The sequence below is a fragment of the Saccopteryx leptura genome, chromosome 1, assembly GCF_036850995.1.
Source record: "Saccopteryx leptura isolate mSacLep1 chromosome 1, mSacLep1_pri_phased_curated, whole genome shotgun sequence".
In the NCBI taxonomy this organism is placed as follows: domain Eukaryota; kingdom Metazoa; phylum Chordata; class Mammalia; order Chiroptera; family Emballonuridae; genus Saccopteryx; species Saccopteryx leptura.
The window spans coordinates 142,783,243-142,803,918 of record NC_089503.1 but is presented as its reverse complement, the minus strand read 5'-3'; the positions used below and the strand labels follow the sequence as shown (position 1 = coordinate 142,803,918).

Below are 20,676 nucleotides of genomic sequence, written 5' to 3'. Positions count from 1 at the left end.
ATTCATTCCCACACTGGTGAAATAGATCTTAAAATTATCCAGTATGAGGGTTTGCAAAACCTTCGTATCACTTTGGCACTTTCATTAGCAATAATCCCATGGACCAGTCTCCAATCAGATCTTGCAATGAGGTCATATGAGTGCAAAGGCCCAATCATCCTTGCTGGTTTCTCTATATAAATAAACCCCTTCTTCTGGTTTCATGGTTGCATTAGTGGGGAGACACTAGTAGAGAGAAATTAAATTTTCTGAGTCTTGTTTCTCCAACAATTCTTATGTGTAGGACTCGAGAACCTTTTACTGATCAAGTACCAAAAGTTAAAACAAAAATATAGGTCCTGGCCAGTTGGCTCAGTGGTAGAGCATCGCCCTGGTGTGTGGAAGTCCCAGATTCAATTCCTAGTCAGGGCACACAGGATAACGACCATCTGCTTCTCCACCCCACCCTCTCTATCTCTCGCACTCTCTCTTCCCCCTCTAGCAGCCATAGTTCAAATGGTTTGAGCAAAGTTGGCCCAGGGTGCTGAGGATGGCTCCATGGTCTAGCCTCACATGCTAAAATAGCTTGGTTTCCAAGCAATGGAGCAGCAGCCCCAGATGGCAGAGCATCACCTGGTAGGGGGCTTGCTGGGTGGATACAGGTAGGGGCGTATGTGGGAGTCTGCCTTTGCCTCGCCACCTCTCACTTAATATCATATAAATACACACACACACACACACACACACACACACACACACCAAAAAGTCAGAGGCAGTATCTACTTATTTTATAATTAGAGGAAACTGGGATTTGAAGGGTTAAGGAATTTACAGGAAGCCAAGCAGAGTGAAATTTCTGACTCAAATAATATATCACAGAGATTTATACTTCACTAATGCCTACATCTTTACTATCTTGAATGCAAGATTTGATCATCAAATTATAAAGATTCTCCCTACAATACAGTGTAATAAATTCAGAGTTGGAACTTCAATATACATCAAACTGAGAGGACAGAAGACTCTATAGGCATTGTATAATACATGCTACCAAGCAAGAATTGCTAAATAGGAGTACACACCTCCAAGCAAGGAAACAGTCAGGAGAAGGTACTCCTGAAACCGACAGACAGCCATGCCTCAGGCGCCACAAACACACTGGGGGAAAGCTGTGCATGCACAATTAAACAGAACTGTCTGCTGCTTGATTGTTGTAACTGCAAAGTTACACTTTATCAGAACATTTTAACAATGTATACTGTATTAAATTATCAGAGTAGAAACAAAAATACCATGGTCCTTTACATAAATTAGTAAGTAGGAAAAACACATTTATAAAGTATTCTGACTATTTTGTTAAATTTTACATTTTAGGAAAGTCAAGTAATTCGAACAAAGCCAATGTCTAGGTTCCCTTTGCCCACCTCTATTTAGATTAGGCTCATTGAAAGCCTAAGAACTGTTATGATACTGAATGTTATAAACTTAATCAAGACCTCAAAACATTAAGATATAACCCATCATGCAATAATGCTGCTCATTTCTAGCTATCACACCAAGCTATTTTCTCCCATTTCAGCCTTCAAACCAATTTTAAGTCTTTCCTCACGGAAATGCATTAGCAACAAAGACACATATATGGGATAGCCAGCCGCACTGCTGACATCTGTTTTCTTTTACTAAAAAAAAACCCCAAAAACATGGATATGTAAATGGCATTATATCCTTGGTATCCTTACTTGCCAGAGGTACAAGATTCTCCCCTTTCTGGATGGTACTTAGCAGATGTAAGGCACCATTTGTTGCTGAATTTCAGAATTTTGAATGTTTATTTTCTTAAACTCTGACTTACTGAAAAAGTGCTTCTTAATCAGAATTTCTCCTGTTTTAGACAAAGATGCATTCACCTAGACACCAAAAAAGACTGACATCAAAGTAATCAATAACTCTATTAAAACTAAGCTAAAAAGGAAACACTTTTAGCATACAGAGTTCTACTTTTATGACAAAGACAATTTTATTAATCAACATTAGCCTGGTGGCAGGCAAATGGAATAGGCTCAATCCACTTACACAGCGCCCGTTCAGATCAGAGGTGTGGGGGCCTTATTTAGACTGCATATGCGGTATTGGGCCCTCTACTGTTTTAGAAAGAGAACACAGAATGAAATCTCCAATGCCAGAAGCCTTAATGAAAGTGCCTGAAGATAGGTCTCACTTAAGGAAAACACAGTATTCGTACCACGAGCTCTGTGATTCTAAATGATATGGGTCTTGGTGGCCTGGCGGAAAGTTTTCCATCAAATGTCTTATCTGTAAACCTGAACTTAACTGTCACCACAACTCCAGTCCTTCCGTGGAGGAAGGAGGGAGGGCTGTCTTCCTCTCCCCTCTGCCAGTACCAAGGGGAGCTCCCTACCCGTGCCAGGTCGTCAATACCTACATGGCTGGGCCAGCTCAGGGCAGAGCCTTCCTGCTAAAAAGCAGCAGGGGTGGGTACCCTTTCTCTTCTAATCAATCTTCAAATAACCTGTGTAAGCTGTGCATCAGGGTTACTTTACTGTCTCTTTCACAGTTCTGGGAAAACAAAATAAATTTAAAACTAAAAGGATAATCTCTTTAAAAATCAGGAATTTAGTATCATAAAAAAATATGCTGTTTCTCATGAGAACTGTGTCATAACCTATAACTTAACATATGAAGACTATATTCTGTGGTCAGAAGAGGAGGGGGTTAGGCTCATCTGTTTTTATCACGACTCATTATTACAGTTGTTTTCACCGGATTTACTTACTCTTTAATCAATCATATTGCTAAATCTTTTGGAAAGGTATTTCATTCTGTGCTAAAACAGAGAGGGCAAACAAATGTTTACACCTGGGTAAAAAAAAAAAAATCATGAGTTGATTAATTTTTCTGGTTGGCCAGAAGAGACAGGGCTCAAAGGCCCTTTTCTTCAAATACTCTGCAAACAGCCGTGCTTCCTCACACAGCAGAATGGTCAGTGCCACACAGACAGCCAGCCCCAAGAGTCAGCAGCCTTATCCCATCGTTCAGGGGGCGTTCACCATGGAGACTTGCCTTGGAGAAAGGGGGTGAGAGGGGGGATGGACGCCCCGTGCGGTGTTCAGATGACGTGTTGTAGAATTGCACCCCTGAGACCTGTGCAGTTCTGTTAACTAGTGTCCCTCCAATAAATTACATGAAAAATAAAGAGATGTAAAAATTAAAGAGAAAAAACAATACAATCCTCCAACTTCACAGCAGAGTCTCACTCAAGTAGGAGACAAGGGGAGGAAAGTTATGACAAGGCATGCTCTGAACTAAATAGAACTCCTACAGGCAGGCGTTTGTGAAGCAGAGCAAATTCCTCTCACAGTTACCACTTCTGTGAAGCACTGTGACATGTTATGACCATGAGGGCCAGCAAAGGTGTGCAGTTTGGGATCAACGCGCTATCTTCTGTGACCTCTGTACAGTGCTGTCTATTAATGTGATTTATGACAGCCCTGCTTTTTAGACAGGGAGTGACAACCATGGAAAGCCACTCAAGTGCTGAGTGTGAAAAATGTAAAAGGAACATGGCTGGGGAAACCATGAAAACCAAACACAACTTATTGGTTTTTCTCTTTTTCTGTTTAGAAACAATTTCGATCCAAATCAGAACTAAGCCACCGCATATGCATACTTTCTTTCTTTTATATGTGCAACCAGCTGGGACCTGGGACCCACTGTCAGAGTCAGAAGTACGAGCTGGTAGGAGTTTGTGGATGGGGATGGAAATGGGTTATGAACTCAGATTCATACGTGACCCCTCATGTTAGCAGAGTTCAATGTTCTGTACAAACTAACATGGTCACAGAATCTCAGTAGTCCAAATATTCTACATTAGTATGACACTAGTTAAAGGATCTCAAAATACTGTCTTGAGAAACAGCCCCCTGGAAAGCTTATCTTTTTTTTTTTTTAATTCAGTGAGAGGAGGGGAGGCAGAGAGACAGACTCCCGCATGTACCCCAACCGGGATCCACCCAGCAAGCCCACTAGGGATGATGCTCTGCACATCTGAGGTGCTGCTCCATTGCTCAGCAACCAAGCTCTTCTTAGTGCCTGAGGCAGAGGCCATAGAGCCATCCTCAGAGCCTGGGGCCAACTCACTACAATCAAGCCATGGCTGCAGGAGGGAGAGGGGGGGTGGAGGGAGGAGAAAGGGAAAGGGGAGAAGAAAGGGGAGAGAGAGGAGAGGAGAGAGGAGAGAGGATAGAGGGAGAGAGGGAGGGAGAGAGAGAAAGAGAAACAAGAAGAAAAGGGGTGGAAAGAAGAGAAGGGCACTTCTCCTGTGTGCCCTGACTAGGAATCGAACCCAGGACATCCTCATGCCAGGCCTATGTTCTACCTCTTGGTCAGCTTACTTATGAAAGCAAGAAATACATTTTCATTCCCGTCTCTAATTCCCACCTCCTTTGCCTCATTACCTTTTGTGTGACAGAAATAACGAAAACAGGGTTGAATGGGGTTGTGCGTATGGGAATAAAATGCCAGTGTCTGATCAGCTTAATGCAGAAAGAACTGATATGCATCAGTTTCGTCTTTCAATAGATGTTTCTCTTAAAGGGCAGAAAATACACTCATTTTGCACAGTCATTAACACCCTTCACCTAGATAAAACATGGAAAAGTTCTCTCCAAAGAAGGTAGAATGGGGCTTTACTGGCTTGTGGGAAAATGAAATGGGACTCTCATATCAAAATTTTAGCTCTCATGCAGAGGGAGGAGAGAGAGGGCAAAAAACCTATGCCCAAAGAAGACAGTGCTGACCCTGACAAATGATCTACTCATTTTGCTTAAGTGGTGGACAGAGAGGCACTTTCCTACCAACCAAACTGCCTATCCTAATCATGGGGTAGAAAATAACAGTTCCCCTTCTGGAGACATAGCAGGCAACAGTCGAGGCCAAAGCTGCAAGACACCTCTGATGTGAATGATGCAAATAATAAACTAATTTAAAAAACAGGAATGGACTGTCATAGGCTCACATGCCTGCATGCAATGTACAATGCATGTGGCTAATTTCAAGTCATTGGATGTAAAATAGCTACATAGTGAGCTCCAATAACAAGGCTTTATCCACTTGCAGAGACCTACTGTGCTGTACTGGATACTTGGGATAACGGAGGAAGAACTGAGACTCCTGCCCTCATGGAGCCTACAGTCTGCCACAGGGAGCGGACAATAAACAGTCACCGTGGTAAGTAAATTGACAGTTTGGATAATAAATGCTTTGCAAAAGCAGAGGGGCAGGTTACCACATGAAGGAAGGTGCGCAGAGCCAACCTCCACAGAAGAAGGATCTGAGCAAGGTGGGAAGAGTGTGTCGGGCAAAGGGATGTCTGAGGAAGCGCTGCCCAAGCAGAGAGGACAAAACACAGACCTGAGGTGGGAGGGGCAGGAGGCGGCCTCAGAGGGCAAGCTGCCTCTCCTGAGTCCTGATTTCATCTTTCATCCCCGCTTCACAGCAAAAAATAGGGATGCAGTTCATGTTTACAGAATTCCTTAAATTTTGATAAATACAAGATTACCCAGGATACAAATTTAACCCAAACTATAGGCTAGGGCTCTGAAAGAAAACTGGACACAAATGCACTGGTGGAACACAAGTGTTCCTGAGAGGAGTTGTATACCAGATTTTCAAATGGGATTTTTGACTCTTTTTCCTTCCCCAAAGTTACACGTCACAGCTTTATTTCCAAGAACACACAAAGGAAGTGGCACAGTGGATCCTAGTATATAAGGAGGAATCCTTCACACAGAATCAGCTTTTGGCCAGAGTCTAATCCCAACCTTCTTTTAGAAACAGAGGAGGTAGCAAGCTCAGGGTGTGAGGTGCACATGACGAGTGGGCATGCCCACTGTGGGAGTGTGCCAACTGTCACGGGGCACGGTCTCCACCAGAGAGACCTGCTGTAGTCCTCAGACCTCAGGGGCCACCCTCTAATAAAATAAAGACAAACACGAAAAACAGGCTGAGTCCCCCAAGGGAGTAGAAGGGTAAAGAAAAGGCTGAAGAATTCAGTTACAGTAGGAAGAGAAAAGAACTATCCTTTCTCACCTTCACACACTTTTACTACAAAAACTTCTCAGATACACACTTAGGCAAAAGGAATCAGAGCCCAATAGGTTTCAACACCTAACTTTGTCCTCACAACTACTTTCCATATCAATTTGTAGAAGCAACTTAATTGTTTCATAGAAATAGTATTAAATGAGAATAAAGATTAACATTTCTAGAAAATCTAATTTTTAGTACCACATTCCCCACTCTCAACCCACCAACACTGCCTTTTTAACCTCTCAATTATTCCTAATTTCTCTTTTATATTCAGGCCCATTCTTTCTAATACTTTAATGAACATCATCATCATGGGTCTCTTTCTTAAATTCTGCTAAAGATTTTTATTTCACTCAACATTTCTATTATTTTAAATTATACAAAAAAGAAAGCATTATAAAAGAATTCAAGACCTAAAAAGAATCATTTTTCTTTAAAGACTTGCTTTTCCATATACTATATCCAAATGAAGTTACACCTGACAGCAGTTATCAAATACAATGTGGCTTAGAAATTATTTTTACAAAATCTTTTGGTCACTAACATTGACAAGATACCCTTTTCCACCTTTTAAATAATTTTCTCCAATCCAACTCAGATATTTTTATGATTATGTAATCTTTTGTATTCTGGAATAAATGAAATCATTTTTCCTTTTGAATTAGCCTACTTATAAGGATGTGTTTCTAACTTAGAAAAAAAAAAGTCAAGTTAAAATATGTAATTTGGTATAAAAAAACAACTCTCTCTCTATATATATACCATTGATCTGCTATGAAACTATGCAAGAAACACAATTGCTGACAAAATTTGTGTGTCAACATCTTGATTCACCTGAAAAAAAAAATTAAATTTTGCTTTTGAACTGTATAGCTAGACATATTTAGACATTATTATAAAGGATTGTATAATGTTCATGAAACAAAAGTATCTCTCTTGAGTCCAGTGGGAAAGGGAAAAGCACTTCCCTTCAGGTATCCTTAGTCAGTTCTCTGGCTTTGACAAAATATCCCCAATCCCATTATTACTCTATGCAAAAGAGCAGCTATTTACCCTTACATTCTGCTTCTTTCTTCTCCTTACCTCATTCATTTTTGCTACAATAAACCAACATGAAAGAAGGTGCGATAGTATCAGAATCTCTTCCAGAAATGCATTGGGATGCCCCAGTTCCACTAAACATGTATCCACTGCCACTGAGTACTTCTCAGAGGGAGCAACAACAAAAAGATTGGGGGGGGGGGGGGGGCGAACTCCTGAAATTAACCTGTGCAGAAATGAATTGACAAAGCAGATAACAGTAAAGCTGAGGCTTGTCTCTGTGTGACATTAACAGAGAGAGGGGAAAAACCCCCTCAAATGAACAGTTGCACACAAAGCGCCAATGTGGACCACCTCCAATAAACGAAGAGTGGTTTCTGAATCAAGGTGGTTCCCATTTATGAAGAGTATTCAGTGATCTTTTTTTCTCATGAAGGCCAAGCACACTATAGGCACTAATGCTACATATGACACTGCCCATGAAGGAAGAGAACTCCGTCTACATCTACACTAACTACAGGATTGGGTTTCAGCTGCAGGCGCAGTGTTCCTGGAGAGGAAACCAAGAGGTAGTCACCGGGTTATAAAAACAATGGTTTCTTACCCGCTGAGTTCTGTGGTCATTTTATTACTCTCTACATTTTTCCATACAAATCATATTAATGTTAAATATACTTATATTAGACTTACCCTCTACTTTCCTAAAATGATTCTTTAGATATATAACACCAATTGCAAAAAATAAGAAGGCAGTAAGTACTTAATTCAATTGCAACTACAAAAGTAGTGTTTAAAAACACTCACTATGCAGGTTCTCAGATACCATTTCCCTATTTTTTATAACAACCTTCCACCCCACAAACACAAATTTCTAGTCGTGCAATGACTGACCAAGCTTACACACCCTGTAAAAATTCATGTAAAATTGCAAAATGGCTTCTGCCCAGAGCATTTCAGCACTACCCAAATGTAAAACTTTTTCTTTTTTTTATTTTAAAAGGAGTCGTCAAGCAATCACTCATCAATACTGACCTTGCTGCTCACTTTCTGCTTCAGTTTTTGAAGACCCTGGTGCAACAGGAAGGGGTCGCGGTGGTCGGGGCTTTGGAGTGGGAGGTGAGATTTTTTTCCTTCCAATATATTCTACATAAGTTCCTGGGAAGTCCCCTCTCTCCCCTGTGGTTTCATTATAGCCATTTAACCAGCCAATTTCCTCAGGTCTGGCTTCCTGTCCGTCACTGAATCCAAGAGCTACTAAGGACCCTTTATTCACAGTCAATATGTCACCCAAGTGCAAGTCAATATCTTCTTCTCGTTCCTTTTTATAATCATATAGTGCTCGGTACTGGTACCCCTCGGCACTCATGTTTGCAAATCTGTGACCATGCAGCAGATGAGTCAGGTTACACACTGCAGTCTAATCTTATGTTTCTATGGAACTTGAACTCAAGAGTATGTGTTAAGGTTCCTAATATGTGTCTGGCAGAAGACAAAGGACAATTCTCCAAAGGTTTAAGAGGAGAGGTGACTGGCCAATGGCTGTCCATCTGTCCTCCATCAATGGTGTGACTGAAGGAGGACTCCACTTCCTCTGCAGGCCACAGTTCTTCCACTGGCTTCCTTCTCAGCAACTTGTCAACACTTTGGCTCCAGGCTGACTCTCACAGCGAGGCCCAATTCTTTCTGACACTCTCGTCACACTGCCCATCTGTCGTATGATTTTACTGCTGCACTCCACAAGCGAGCTTCACCTAGCAAAGGAAAAACAAGACTTATGAATGAACATCACACTTTGCCATCTATGTGAATTTGGATTTCTACTTCCATTCAACGAGTACTTAATCAATCTCGCAGGTGTACACAGGCCGGCAAACTACTGTTGGACACAATACCCACAACAAAGATTAGTGAGACAGTCCCTGCCCTTCGAAGAGCCAAAGGTAAGAGTGGGAGGGGTGCTGACATGTGGCAGTGTGTCAGAGATAAGACTGGTACACAAGGAACTGGTACACAATAACCTTAGGTAAATGCCACAAGACAGCAGAAACCAAACACCATCTGGGGAGAGACAACATCTGACTGTAGAAATCTGAAGACAGCATGGAATGTGTGGCATGACCGTAGGTACAGATGTGACTAAGCAAGTATCATATTCTGGAAAGCGCTAGAGCAAGGGGCCCAATCCGTCTGGAGGCACAGAGGGAGCATCACTGACTTTGGTGAGAGCGGACTCCAGTCTAGCAGCAGTGAGGACAGTAACCAGAATTTAAGGAGTTAATTAAAGGAACTGAAGAGGAAGTAGAGATGGCTGCTGCAGATTACTCTATGACGATAGCTTAGGGGAGGGAGAAATGGGAAATGAAAAAAAAAACACATTTTTTTAACAAAGTGGAGGGCAGAGAAACTAGAGAGTCAATGATTCTCTAATTAGTGAGTACGTTAGTGCTGGACTGCCGGCAGAACAGGGGGCACAGGGGGCACACTGCACTCCATTCCTTGTTATCTTTATCATAAAGAGTCAAAGCAACCTAAAGGTTTCAGTTAAGCTGGTTGAACAATAAAGCAATAAAAACAATAGCCACACAATTTCAATGTGCTACATCAAAGAGAGCTTGTATAAGTTTTACAGTGTGGAACACTTTAGAAGTTCAATATTATAGGCACTCTTCAGTTGTAGGCATCTTAAGAAGCAAAATCTAATCACAGAGTAATTGTTATGCTGGCATTCAGAAGTGTCAAGTATTCAACTTTACATGGCTAAAGCCTCTTAGATGTAATATAATAACACTCGTAGGCGAGTTACATATTAAAAGAAGCAAAAACAAACACTAGAAATCTTTGTGTAGCAAGAATATTAATTTGGGTTATTATTATTCTACTTTGTATTTCAGTTGTCAGAGAAAAAAAATTAAAGCAACCAGCAGAGCAGATGAGAAAAATAAACTGTATTATGTTTGAAGACAGCGTCTCCTTTTGCTAGATCCAAAATCAAATTAAATATTCACTGCATAAATTCACACAAAAATGTAGAACTAGCAAATATCATTTTTAGTATCAATGTACCCTGTACAAATGAGACACAGAACTATAAAGAACATGAAAATTTACATATCCCTAAGTGCCTGGAAACCAGGCAATATGCCTAAGAATAATATGACTCCTACAAATCTGTGTTGAAATTTTCATTAGCTCTTTCAGGCAATGTATGTCTTTTTTGAGGAAAAATCCTCAACCAGTAAGCTGGTATATCTTTCCTCCAACTGCTGCCTATGGCTTCCTCTATTTCAACAACCCCAGTGGGCCAGTTTGGTGAGATTCTTAACAGAATGGGGAATATAATGATATCTCTTCTTCCATAGCCCTCAGCAACCACCAAGCGGCTGCTCACCACATACCTATGTAGCTATGCCTGATCCTCACCACAGGACACAGTAGTAAGAAAGACTCCTCCATGTCTGGTCAAGGTTTTACAAACCTGAAAACTGTGCTTATTTCGGCCTGAGGCTAAGTCTGTGCGAAGACAGAAATAACCCTGAGAAACCCTCTGGCTTTAAGGAGGCCAAACTCAGGAGCAGCACTCTCCGCCCACCACCTATGCCAGAGACCTGTATGTTTCTACAATTTCCCCCCTCTCACCATTTTTGCAAGAAGCTTACTGGCCATGAAAGACAAATCCTGCACAGAACTCTGCGCCCTGGTCTGATAAAACCACCCCAGGCTACTATGACTCTAGGATTGGAGGCAGAACACACCATTCCTGTCTTCTAGGACTACACCTTCAAGGCCAGAAAAAGATCAATCAAAACAATTCAAAATTGGCCACAGGTCAGCACTAATTACCGTATTTTTCGCTCCATAAGACGCACTCCCCCCCCCCCCCCAAGTGGAGGGGAAAATGCCCGTGCATCTTATGGAGCAAAAAATATGGTATTTTATTAAATATTTTAACACACCATTTGGTTCAGGTTTTTTTTTCTTATTTTCCTCCTTAAAACCCTAGGTGTGTTTTATGAAGCGAAAAATACAGTAAGTGGTTGGTGAGCAATGTTGTAAGAGAAGAGAGACAGCTGCCTAGCCATTTGGGCTACAATTGGATCATGTCCTATGGTGAGGTACACAGTGTCCTTGGTTAAGAAGGGGCAGTGGCCGCTACCCTACCTACACACTTTCTCCCGACTGCCAGGTCCATTTTAATGATTGTCATTGTCATCATGGTCATCACCTGACACTTACTGAAAGCTTTATGTGTTCTGACCATTTTAACCCTCTTCCTCCTTCTCCTCCTCATCTAATATTTACAGGGAGTTAGTTGTTCACAGTCATCCCGTAATATTTGTGGGAGCTATATTATAAACACACTCAACAGCAAGATAATCATGAGGCAGATACTATCAACAATTCTCACTTTACATGAAAGGAAAGTAAGGTGCAGATTTAGTATCTTGGTCATAACACTGACCAACTGAGAGACGGAACTTGAATTCAGATCCAGGCAGTCTGGCTCCAAGCCACCATTTTTTGTTTTTGTTTCTTCTTTTGTATTTTTCTTAAGTTGGAAATGGGGAGGCAGTCAGACAGACTCCCGCATGCACCTGACCGGAATCCATTCGGCAAGCCCACCAGGGGGCGACACTCTGCCCATCTGGGGCATTGCTCTGTTGCAACCAGAGCCATTCTAGTGCCTGAGGCAGAGGCCACAGAGCCATCCCCAGCACCCATGCCAACCTTGCTCTAATGAAGCTTCGGCTGCGGGAGGGGAAGAGAGAGACAGAGAGGAAGGAGAGGGGGAGGGGTGGAGAAGCAGATGGGCGCTTCTCCTATGTGCCCTGGCCGGGAATCGAACCCAGGACTCCTGCATACCAGGCCAACGCTCTACCACTGAGCCAACCGGCCAGGGCCTCCAAGCCACCATTTTTAACACCACTCGAACCTACTGCCTAAACTCAACTTGCTTCGATGCACAAGGACCGCCCAGATATGTCCATGGGGTCAACGACGCTGATTCCTTGCCAGTACACTCTGACCTCTGCTCTTTACTCTTTGTGACAGCAGCCTTCCTGATAGTGTTGGTGGCTCTTTCACAAACACACCTGCACAAAAAGAAGCTATTATAACTCAGCAGCAGTTCTGTCAAGCCCAAGAGCCAGCATCTAGGACCATTCAAATTTCCTTCCAAAGACTTCATTAAAATGCATCCTTGCCAAAGACATCCATAAACTAGTGAATAAAAGAATTCTGGGAACATCACTTCTTGAAGGCTGCCCACTTTTAGAATCCTGCCCATTTCTGCTCTGTGAGCTTAAAAGCTTCTGCCACCTATATCCCTCTTGGCATCTATGCCCCCTGTGGCTAATCCAGGCTCTTCACTGCACAATTTCTAAAAATTCAACTCATCCTTAGGGGGACACGTGAAGTACACACAATCACAGGGCTATCACATCTAGAAGACTGACAAGTTCTCCTTTCTCTCACCCTCCCTCAAATTCTCTACAGGAATGCAGAAGACTCAGCAGCCTGAGGCCCGCAGTGCTGTGTAATCCTTCTGCCATCAACGAGCCGAACTACTTGGATCTGCAGGCTACTTGTTGCTCAGATCCACAGGACTTCGCCTCCAGTCTCTTTGGCTACATACACCTGTTCATTGAACTACTTCCACCCACTACTAACACAATTATTCACAAAGTAAAGGTTTTTATATGAAGATAACATCCCCAGCCCTAAGTTAATATTTTCAAATAACCAAGGTGGTGTTTGGGTATCTAATCTTCTAGCTAGCACATACGTATGTTGTTGTACAAAAGTTATAAAGAAATTCTATGAAAACAACAACAAATTAACTTACTCTTAGGTAACATCATACAAACCATTCACAATTTCCTTAAAGGGGATGATTTTGCTTCAGTCTTCCAATCTTTTTAAAGACCATCCGCAATACCGTTGATTGGACGTGACTTCCTCTCTCCGCTACGATACTGAGCAATTATCATTCTGTTCCTCAAAATAAATGTTGTTTCTAATGCCTCACAAAAAGCAACCAAGACTTAATGTACAACTGTTTGAAAGTAAAATTTCAATTTAACCCTCTAACCTGCAGGCATTTTGGCAAAGAACCAAACAAAACTCTGAAAAAGTCCTCTGACTTTGTTGACTTACTCATTCCCCTTTTACAAAGGACAAGGATTTAGCAGATTAGGTGAGAAGAAATAAAGGGCATCTTTAAATCGCTTTAAATAAATCAAGACTATATCCTGACCATATGATCTATCCAGTGATAAAATTAATAATTTGTGCTGGGTCCCAGCACAAAATGGGTCTGCAACCCAGATGCAAAGGCTCTGGAGGGGTTGGTGGGCCCCAGCCCTTACCTCCTGACACCCTGTTTCTCCACCCTCAGTGCGCCAGCTCTGAGTCCAGGGCAAGTGCCACACCTACATTCAGTCTTTAAAAAACCAAACTCAGGCCCTGGCCGGTTAGCTCAGTGGTAGAGCGTCGGCCTGGCGTGCAGAAGTCCTGGGTTCGATTCCCGGCCAGGGCACACAGGAGAAGCGCCCATCTGCTTCTCCACCCCTCCCCCTCTCCTTCCTCTCTGTCTCTCTCTTCCCCTCCCGCAGCCGAGGCTCCATTGGAGCAAAGATGGCCCAGGCACTGGGGATGGATCCTTGGCCTCTGCCCCAGGCGCTAGAGTGGTTCTGGTCGCAACAAAGCGACGCACCCCGGAGGGGCAGAGCATCGCCCCCTGGTGGGCGTGCCGGGTGGATCCCGGTTGGGCGCATGCGGGAGTCTGTCTGACTGTCTCTCCCCGTTTCGAGCTTCAGAAAAATACCCAAAAAAAACAACAAAACCGAACTCATTATTAAAAAATCTTTTCGCTTTCCAAGTAAGTTCTGGAAATCATGAAAATTGAACTGAACAAAAGTTAAAATTTCCTAGTAAACAAAATTAATTTCTAATTAAAATAATGTGCTCAGGATAAATTTTATGGCAACTAAAATGCAATTAAAAAGATGGGATCAGGTGAATCCTGAAGTCACAGTCATTAAATATCTCCATTCATTTTCAAGCCCCCGGAACATGCTGCCAGCTGCCTGCTCAGGGCTGTTCTTACAGTGGGGAAGGAAGCAGGGTGTCTAGGTCAGGACTCCTGCCTGCAAGCCCTTTTGGGGATGGGGGTGGGGGCTCAGAAGAAGCCCAGGTGAAACAACAAGGAAGGACAGGAGGCTGGGCTCTCCATCGAGCAAAATGCTGGCCTGGCGCCAGAGCACTGCAGGAGGGGCGGAGGAGAGAGACCCAGGCCCAGCTGGAGGCAGCTCTCAGGCTCAGAGGTCAGCACCTGAGGGTAAGGAGAAAGCACGGGGCTTCCTGGGCCTGAGAAACACCCTATCCCCATGGCCTGATCATGCTGGTTCCCTACATCATGGCAGAATAAAAGGCCCTGAGGAGACACCATGGAATGAGGGGATTGAAGCAGATAACCTAAAATCCCTCCTTTTGTTAAGAAACAATGCTACTTTGTAAAATTCTTAACAAGAAGGTTAGTAGAAGCACTCAGCTTCAGACTCAGCAGCTGTCCCCATCAGTACCTAGATTTTTAAACTTGAGCAAGTTACTCAAACCCCTGTGGCACAATTTTAGCATCTGTGAGAGATACCAAAAAAGCAAACCTACAGCTCATAGGATTATTATGAGGCTTAAATTGCTTATATAAAGCACTGAGCTCCACACTTGATAATTAGAGCTTAATAATTAACATCGACATAGTGTGTACTATGGGCCAGGCTCAGTTCTTAAGAGTTCTGTCTGTATCAACCAACTTAATCCTTACAACCAACCACCCTAGGTACAATTATTATCCCCATTTCACAGGTGAGAAAACAAGCAGAGAAGTTAATTTGCCTTAAGTTACATAACTGGTGAAGTACTGCAATGGTATTGTTACTACCATTACTACTATTAGCAGTATTGAATGTCACTGCCATTTACACAACTCATTCACCAGGAATTTTCTTTTGTATTGCCTCTAAATGCAGCAAACTGTTCTAAATGAATCCCAAAGTAGCCAAAGTAAAATTCTCTGCTGTCCTTTAACTCGTTTTCAGAGTAAACAGACAGACAGACAGACAAAGGCTGCATGTGGACTTTACCCATCTACTCCTCTCCCTACCTGAGGTAGAGTGGCTCTAAAGAGGTCAGGGCAAAGGAGACTCAGGAGGCAGCAAGGGTCTGTGACATGTGTCAGGTAGGAGGAGGAGTCAGGGCACAACACTCTGCTCCAACCGGGTTCAGTCGCTGCTCTCAGAGAGAGATGACAGCACTAATGCAATCCTCCAGCGACTGAAGGCAGCCGGATCCTCAGGTTACAACCCCAGCTCCTGGGGCTGAGTCCCAAGCCTGGACACTGGGGGTCCTGTAAGGAGGACAAGGGGTATGGCACAATAGCCCAGGCATCTCGCTTTATTAAAGTACTCCACACACTGGTGGAGTCCCCTTACATTCCCATCAGACTCCTGTGACTTGAATTATCGGGGGGGGGGGGGGGGGGGGGGGGGCTGTTCATTAACCTGAAAACTATATCGATGACAGGTATTCTGTGGGTATGTATTTGATTTGCTTTAAGAAAAACAATGCTAGTAGGATAAAACCTCCAAAGATGTTTTTATAGAAAGTTTTTTAAAGCAAAATCTGTACTACCCTTTCAAAAAAAAGAGAAACCTAACATAAGCCAAACAGACAAGTTTATGGGTGCTTACACAGTCTATTTTTCAGCTCATTTGGCATAATGTACATGAAATGGCTTTTAATCGCCACTCTTTTTGGCAAGTAATTACAATAAGAGTGTTGGCAGATCGTGACAAAGTAATCACTTAAGGGGCTATGTATGGGTGAAGGAGGGGTAGCAATAAATAATATGAATATTCAAGAAATTAATCACAACATAATTTTTTGGTTAAAAAAAGTTACATAATTTGTAAAATGCCTTCTAAGGTAAAAACTAATTGGTAAGCCCTTCCTTCCATTGATAAGTAACTTTCTTACCTTCAGAGGGCTTCACTGGCAAATCCCTGTGCCTTCCAAAAGGGGTAGATCTATGGGGAGCTTGTCTAAAATGTATAATATACAAAAAAATACACTTCCCATGTTCTCTGCATTGCATATGCCTCAGATGTGAGAATTAAAAGCAAAACCCCAATTGCCAACATGATCTAAGCTTTCTATAATCTACCAGCTCATAAATTATTTTTCAATCTATTCATGCACCATCTCTTTATTCAATAAAACATATTTTGCAAATTACAAAATGCAAGCATAATAAAAGTTGTTCCTGTTTTAATGAACGATCTTTCAGAGTATGCCTTTAGAATATTCCCCTAACCTACCTAAGAAAAAAATGTTTCAATCAACATGCTAACTTAAAAGTTACATGGCATTCATGGAAAAATTAAAGATTTGGCCAATACTTTTAACACAAAATTTGGGTAAGTGCAGTAGATTTGCATTTAAGATACAAAACTTCTAAAATCAGCTGTTCATCCGACAGTCCCAGCAGTTAAATGGATACTACCATCACCGCTGTCAAGAAGTGATATATATATTGCCTGTAACTCACTGTATAATTTGTTTCCCAAAACCAATCTTATGCTGCCAGGATTTCCTGATCTTAATAAATTTCAATTTCAAGAAATAGCTAAAGGAAGATAATATAATTGACCAATGGGAAGTGAAATGGTTTTTCACATTGGCTATCAGCATCACAGATGAGAAAAGACACAGTGATATCATCATTTTACAAAAGCAGATAAAACAGGAGATAATAATGTGTACATTGCAGAGTTCTGTTATGCAACTGGCAAGAACAGGCCCCAAGTCGAGATGAAAGTTAAAAAAAGCAAATGCAGGTAACACAAACAAAGCCAACATCAGATACATAAAACTTTCTTCCGATCATAAATATCTATACTCTTTTACACAAAAAGTATGACTCTACTACCCACCTGCAACTGGCATATAAAAGCTGAGGAGGCCAGCAGTGGCATAAGCCAACACTTTTGCAAGGCAGGCAGCTTCCTCCACTGGCCTTTCCATTTTAAACCTTGATTCTGAACCAAGCACACCTTCCCCAAATTTAGAGGGACCCCTCCCAAACTCTCAAAATTGCTCTTAGGGTATTTTCTTTGTTGTGATGCAAACAATTGCTTCCTAAAGCTTAAGTAACTTTTGTTCCTAAGAAAACCATCATCTATTGCTTTTAAGCTGTTTGTTTTCAAGAGCAATGTGATCTGTCAAAAATATTATAGCTAGAGGGGTGCTTTTCATTTTATTTTTCAATGATAAAAGACAAGTGGGACCTTCTGTGCAGAAGTCACCAAACTCCCAATAATTTACACCTTGAAAATGCATTACTCTGAAAGCCCATCTCAGAAATGAACCTATGTACTTACTTCAACCTTTCCCAGTTAATACTTCACCATTGTTCAAGGTGCCAATATCAGCTAATGAAATATTAAAATACAATTCCATATTAAGCCTGGGTCAATTAAGTTTTGTGAATGTCCCGCCTAAACACTAAAACTTGAACCTCATGACACTGAAGTGACAATCTCATGCTGCACTCAAAACCCCAGCACTGCTTTATCCATTTGTACTTCACACTAACAAAGAGGAAAAAGGGCAGAAAATTTAAAAAGCCTGTCGTTTCTAAAGTCCTGAAACACCCAAATAAGAGTCAACTCCCACTCACATGCCAACAGCGCTGCAGCTCCGAAAGTAACAGCGCCCAGAGGAACCTAAGAATTTCCCCCAATACAGTTCACAGACATGCTGCCTTCAACATGTAACAGCCATTCCGCTCACATTCTTGCATTTCATGCTCGAATTCTAGCTACCAAAGTAGTACATTTCTTGCCTGGAGTGGTTGGCCTGAGCTTTTCTGTTCTCTTTGTCTAGAGATCGAGGGGCAGTTTCTGCCATTGGAAAGTGAGCGTTAGAGCTGTGGTTTCCTGACAATTCCCCGTGATAGTTTAACTTGGGCTCGTAGTACGCTCTCTTGCTATCCTTAACCCGCCCCATATTGCTGGGCAAGTCTCTCCAGTTTCACCCAACGTTACAGAAAAGCTGGATTTCCGGGCTGTTCCAAGACCCCATTAAACATGTCTTCAATAACCTGCCCAAGGCCGGGCCGGCACTAGACGCCGCGTTGGGGCCCCAGCCACAAGCCGCCCCGGGGCGCACTTCCCCCACCCCGGAAGAGGAGGGAGGCAAACTTCGGAGGGGGGCTGGTTGTGAGCTCCGGGGACCACCACCGCCCCGCCCGCCCGGAGAAGGGCCCGAGCAGCGACCCTGGTTGCAAACGGAGGGCGCGGAGGAAAGCATAGCTCCTTCCCGCTAACGCAAAGGCAGCGATCAGGGCGCTCTTCTCTGTGGAAGGGCCCCGGAAAACTGCAGCAAGGCGACAGTGGGAACCCTCAGACGTGTGCGGTGACGAAAGGGTGAGAGGAAAGCCGGAGGTCGCCTACAACGATGGGGACGTATGCCCCCGGCGGCATGCAGAACCAGCGTGTAAAAGAACCGGGAAACCGGGGCCAGCACTCTGGCTGTGAGCCGGGCGCTGGGCGGGCGGCAGATGCTGGCAGCGAGGAAGACAGACAACCGATCGCTTTCCCTCGGCGTGTCTCTGCTGAAGGAGAAGCTGCTGCTGGTGACAGGAAGAGCGCGGCGACAGCCGCGCGGCACTCACCGCCTCCCCCTTCCGAGCACACATACCCGGACCCGCTGCCACCGCCTACCTCCCCCGCTGGCCGGCTTCCTTCCTCTCCGGGGCCGGGCTGTAGCGGCGGCCTCCTGCACGCACGACTCCGACGCGCTTCTGACCCGGTTTCGACCCACCCGAGTTCCCGATCTGAGCTCACCGTCTCCAACCCACTCGCCCGCCAGCCTCGTTGCAGCCACCGTTTCCTCCAACTCCGCTCCAGCTGCTCGCGACTTTTCTCCCAGCGCCCGCAGCTCCAGCTCCGGGTGCCGGCCCCGCCTTCGGGCCAGCCCCGCGCGCCCCGCCCCCGAGCCCGCACCAACCAGCGCCCACGTCTCCGCCCCTCTCCTCTGGCGCCGCGCCCCCCGCCACGGCCACTCTCTATGCCCGCCTCCAAGCCGGGCGGCCAGGGGGCGGAGCTCCGGCCCTGCGGACCCTTCCTGTCTTCCAGCTCGCAGGTCGCCCCACTCGCCTTCCGCCCCAGCCGCGGAGTTGCCCTGGGAGGCCGGGACGCGCGCTACCTCCGCCGTGGAGCGCTCCTGGGTCTGAGTCCCTCGGTCTGCCAGGCTGCTGCCCGCCCGCGGCGGAGCCGGCTACTGGGCGTCTCCCGGACCAGAGGCAGCGGGGCTGGGGGAGGTCGAGGACAAGTTGAGACTTCTTTGGAGGCTGCGTCTCTAATCCGAGCGTCTTGAAACAAACCCCAGCCTCTTTCGAGCCTCCAGCCCCTTGGCAGAGGGGCTGGGCTGGGAGGATTCAGATCCAGGGCTCGCCAAAGCCGGGAGGCCCTGCAATTCCCGGCCTCGCCAGCGCAGCCTTGGGAGTGGGCGGAAAAACCACGCCACCCTGCGTGGCGCCCGGGGGTGAAGGAGGGGTGAAAGGGTGAACCGGAGGGACGAGCGCGAGCAGCCCGCTGCGAAATCCAAGAGCCTGGTACCGCCGCCACCGGGAGCCAGGCGGGTCCACGAGAAAGGAAGAGTTTTTTGAGCGCGCACGCTGGCTGATCCCTTCCAGCCCTGAGATGACGGAGCAAATGTAGGTAGCTCAGGCAGATTGCGGCCCTCTCGTTGTTCGTTCAGGGGGGTCGGTGGAGAAAGCTCACGTGAATTATATTGTCCCATAAGAATGTTAACATTCAAAGACAGACTCTTCCACTATAACCATTACTTAAGTTTACAAAAATAACCAAAAAAAAAAAATGTTGATTCAGACCTTCCACTAGGGGTAAAATGGAAGGCCAGCACCCTGTGTTCCGCTCTTTTCCATTAAAACATGGAAGAGTCGCTTTTTGAAAAGCTCTTTCCAGATTCCTCCTTCAGTTCTGAGACCTGCACCTGCCCAGTCTGCCTGCACCAAAGCCGTTTTACAGTACAGCTCTTTCCCAATTTTCTTGCAAGAATTTTTTTTTAACCAAGCACTAAGACTTTTGTCAAACTTTGAATTTGGTGGTTTATTCCAGTAGGCGTTGGAAGAAGAGAAAAGGACATTCTGAAATTTGTCCTTAGAAAATAATGATTTTTAAAGGTGACTCACATTTTAACGGAAAAGTTCTATTTTGGGTTATTCAAGGCACTAGCGTTTCTATTATTCCAATATGTCACTTGAAGTGGAGATGCAGAAGCAGACAACTACCTACCTATTTAGGAATCTATTCTATCTAAAAGTAGATATGAAATTTACCAAGTTACATCATTCCCACCCAAAATGATGAGCCTCATACATTGTTTGTCTAAGCTTTGCAAATAAAATGAGCTGCCTCATTTTAGAATTACTTTGATCCAGTGCAGTAAGCTGAGATGTAACTGCTG

At 44.1% G+C, this 20,676-nt stretch overlaps 1 protein-coding gene across 3 annotated transcripts in view; it reads right to left on the bottom strand.

The window, feature by feature from the left end:
- Positions 1 to 19,151, bottom strand: part of PIK3R1 (phosphoinositide-3-kinase regulatory subunit 1) — an 84,820-nt gene extending 65,669 nt beyond the window's left edge. Inside the window, exons 1-2 of one of the 3 annotated variants that reach the window (XM_066376340.1) lie at positions 19,032 to 19,151; positions 8,161 to 8,879 (exon numbers count right to left, since the gene is read on the bottom strand). In XM_066376340.1, the coding sequence (XP_066232437.1) occupies positions 8,161 to 8,494 (334 nt within the window). In that variant the 5' untranslated portion in view covers positions 8,495 to 8,879; positions 19,032 to 19,151. Of the gene's footprint in view, positions 1 to 8,160; positions 8,880 to 18,908 lie in introns of those variants that run through there. The other 2 variants (XM_066376350.1, XM_066376368.1) reach the window with 2 other exon arrangements.
- Positions 19,152 to 20,676: the final 1,525 nt, after the last annotated feature.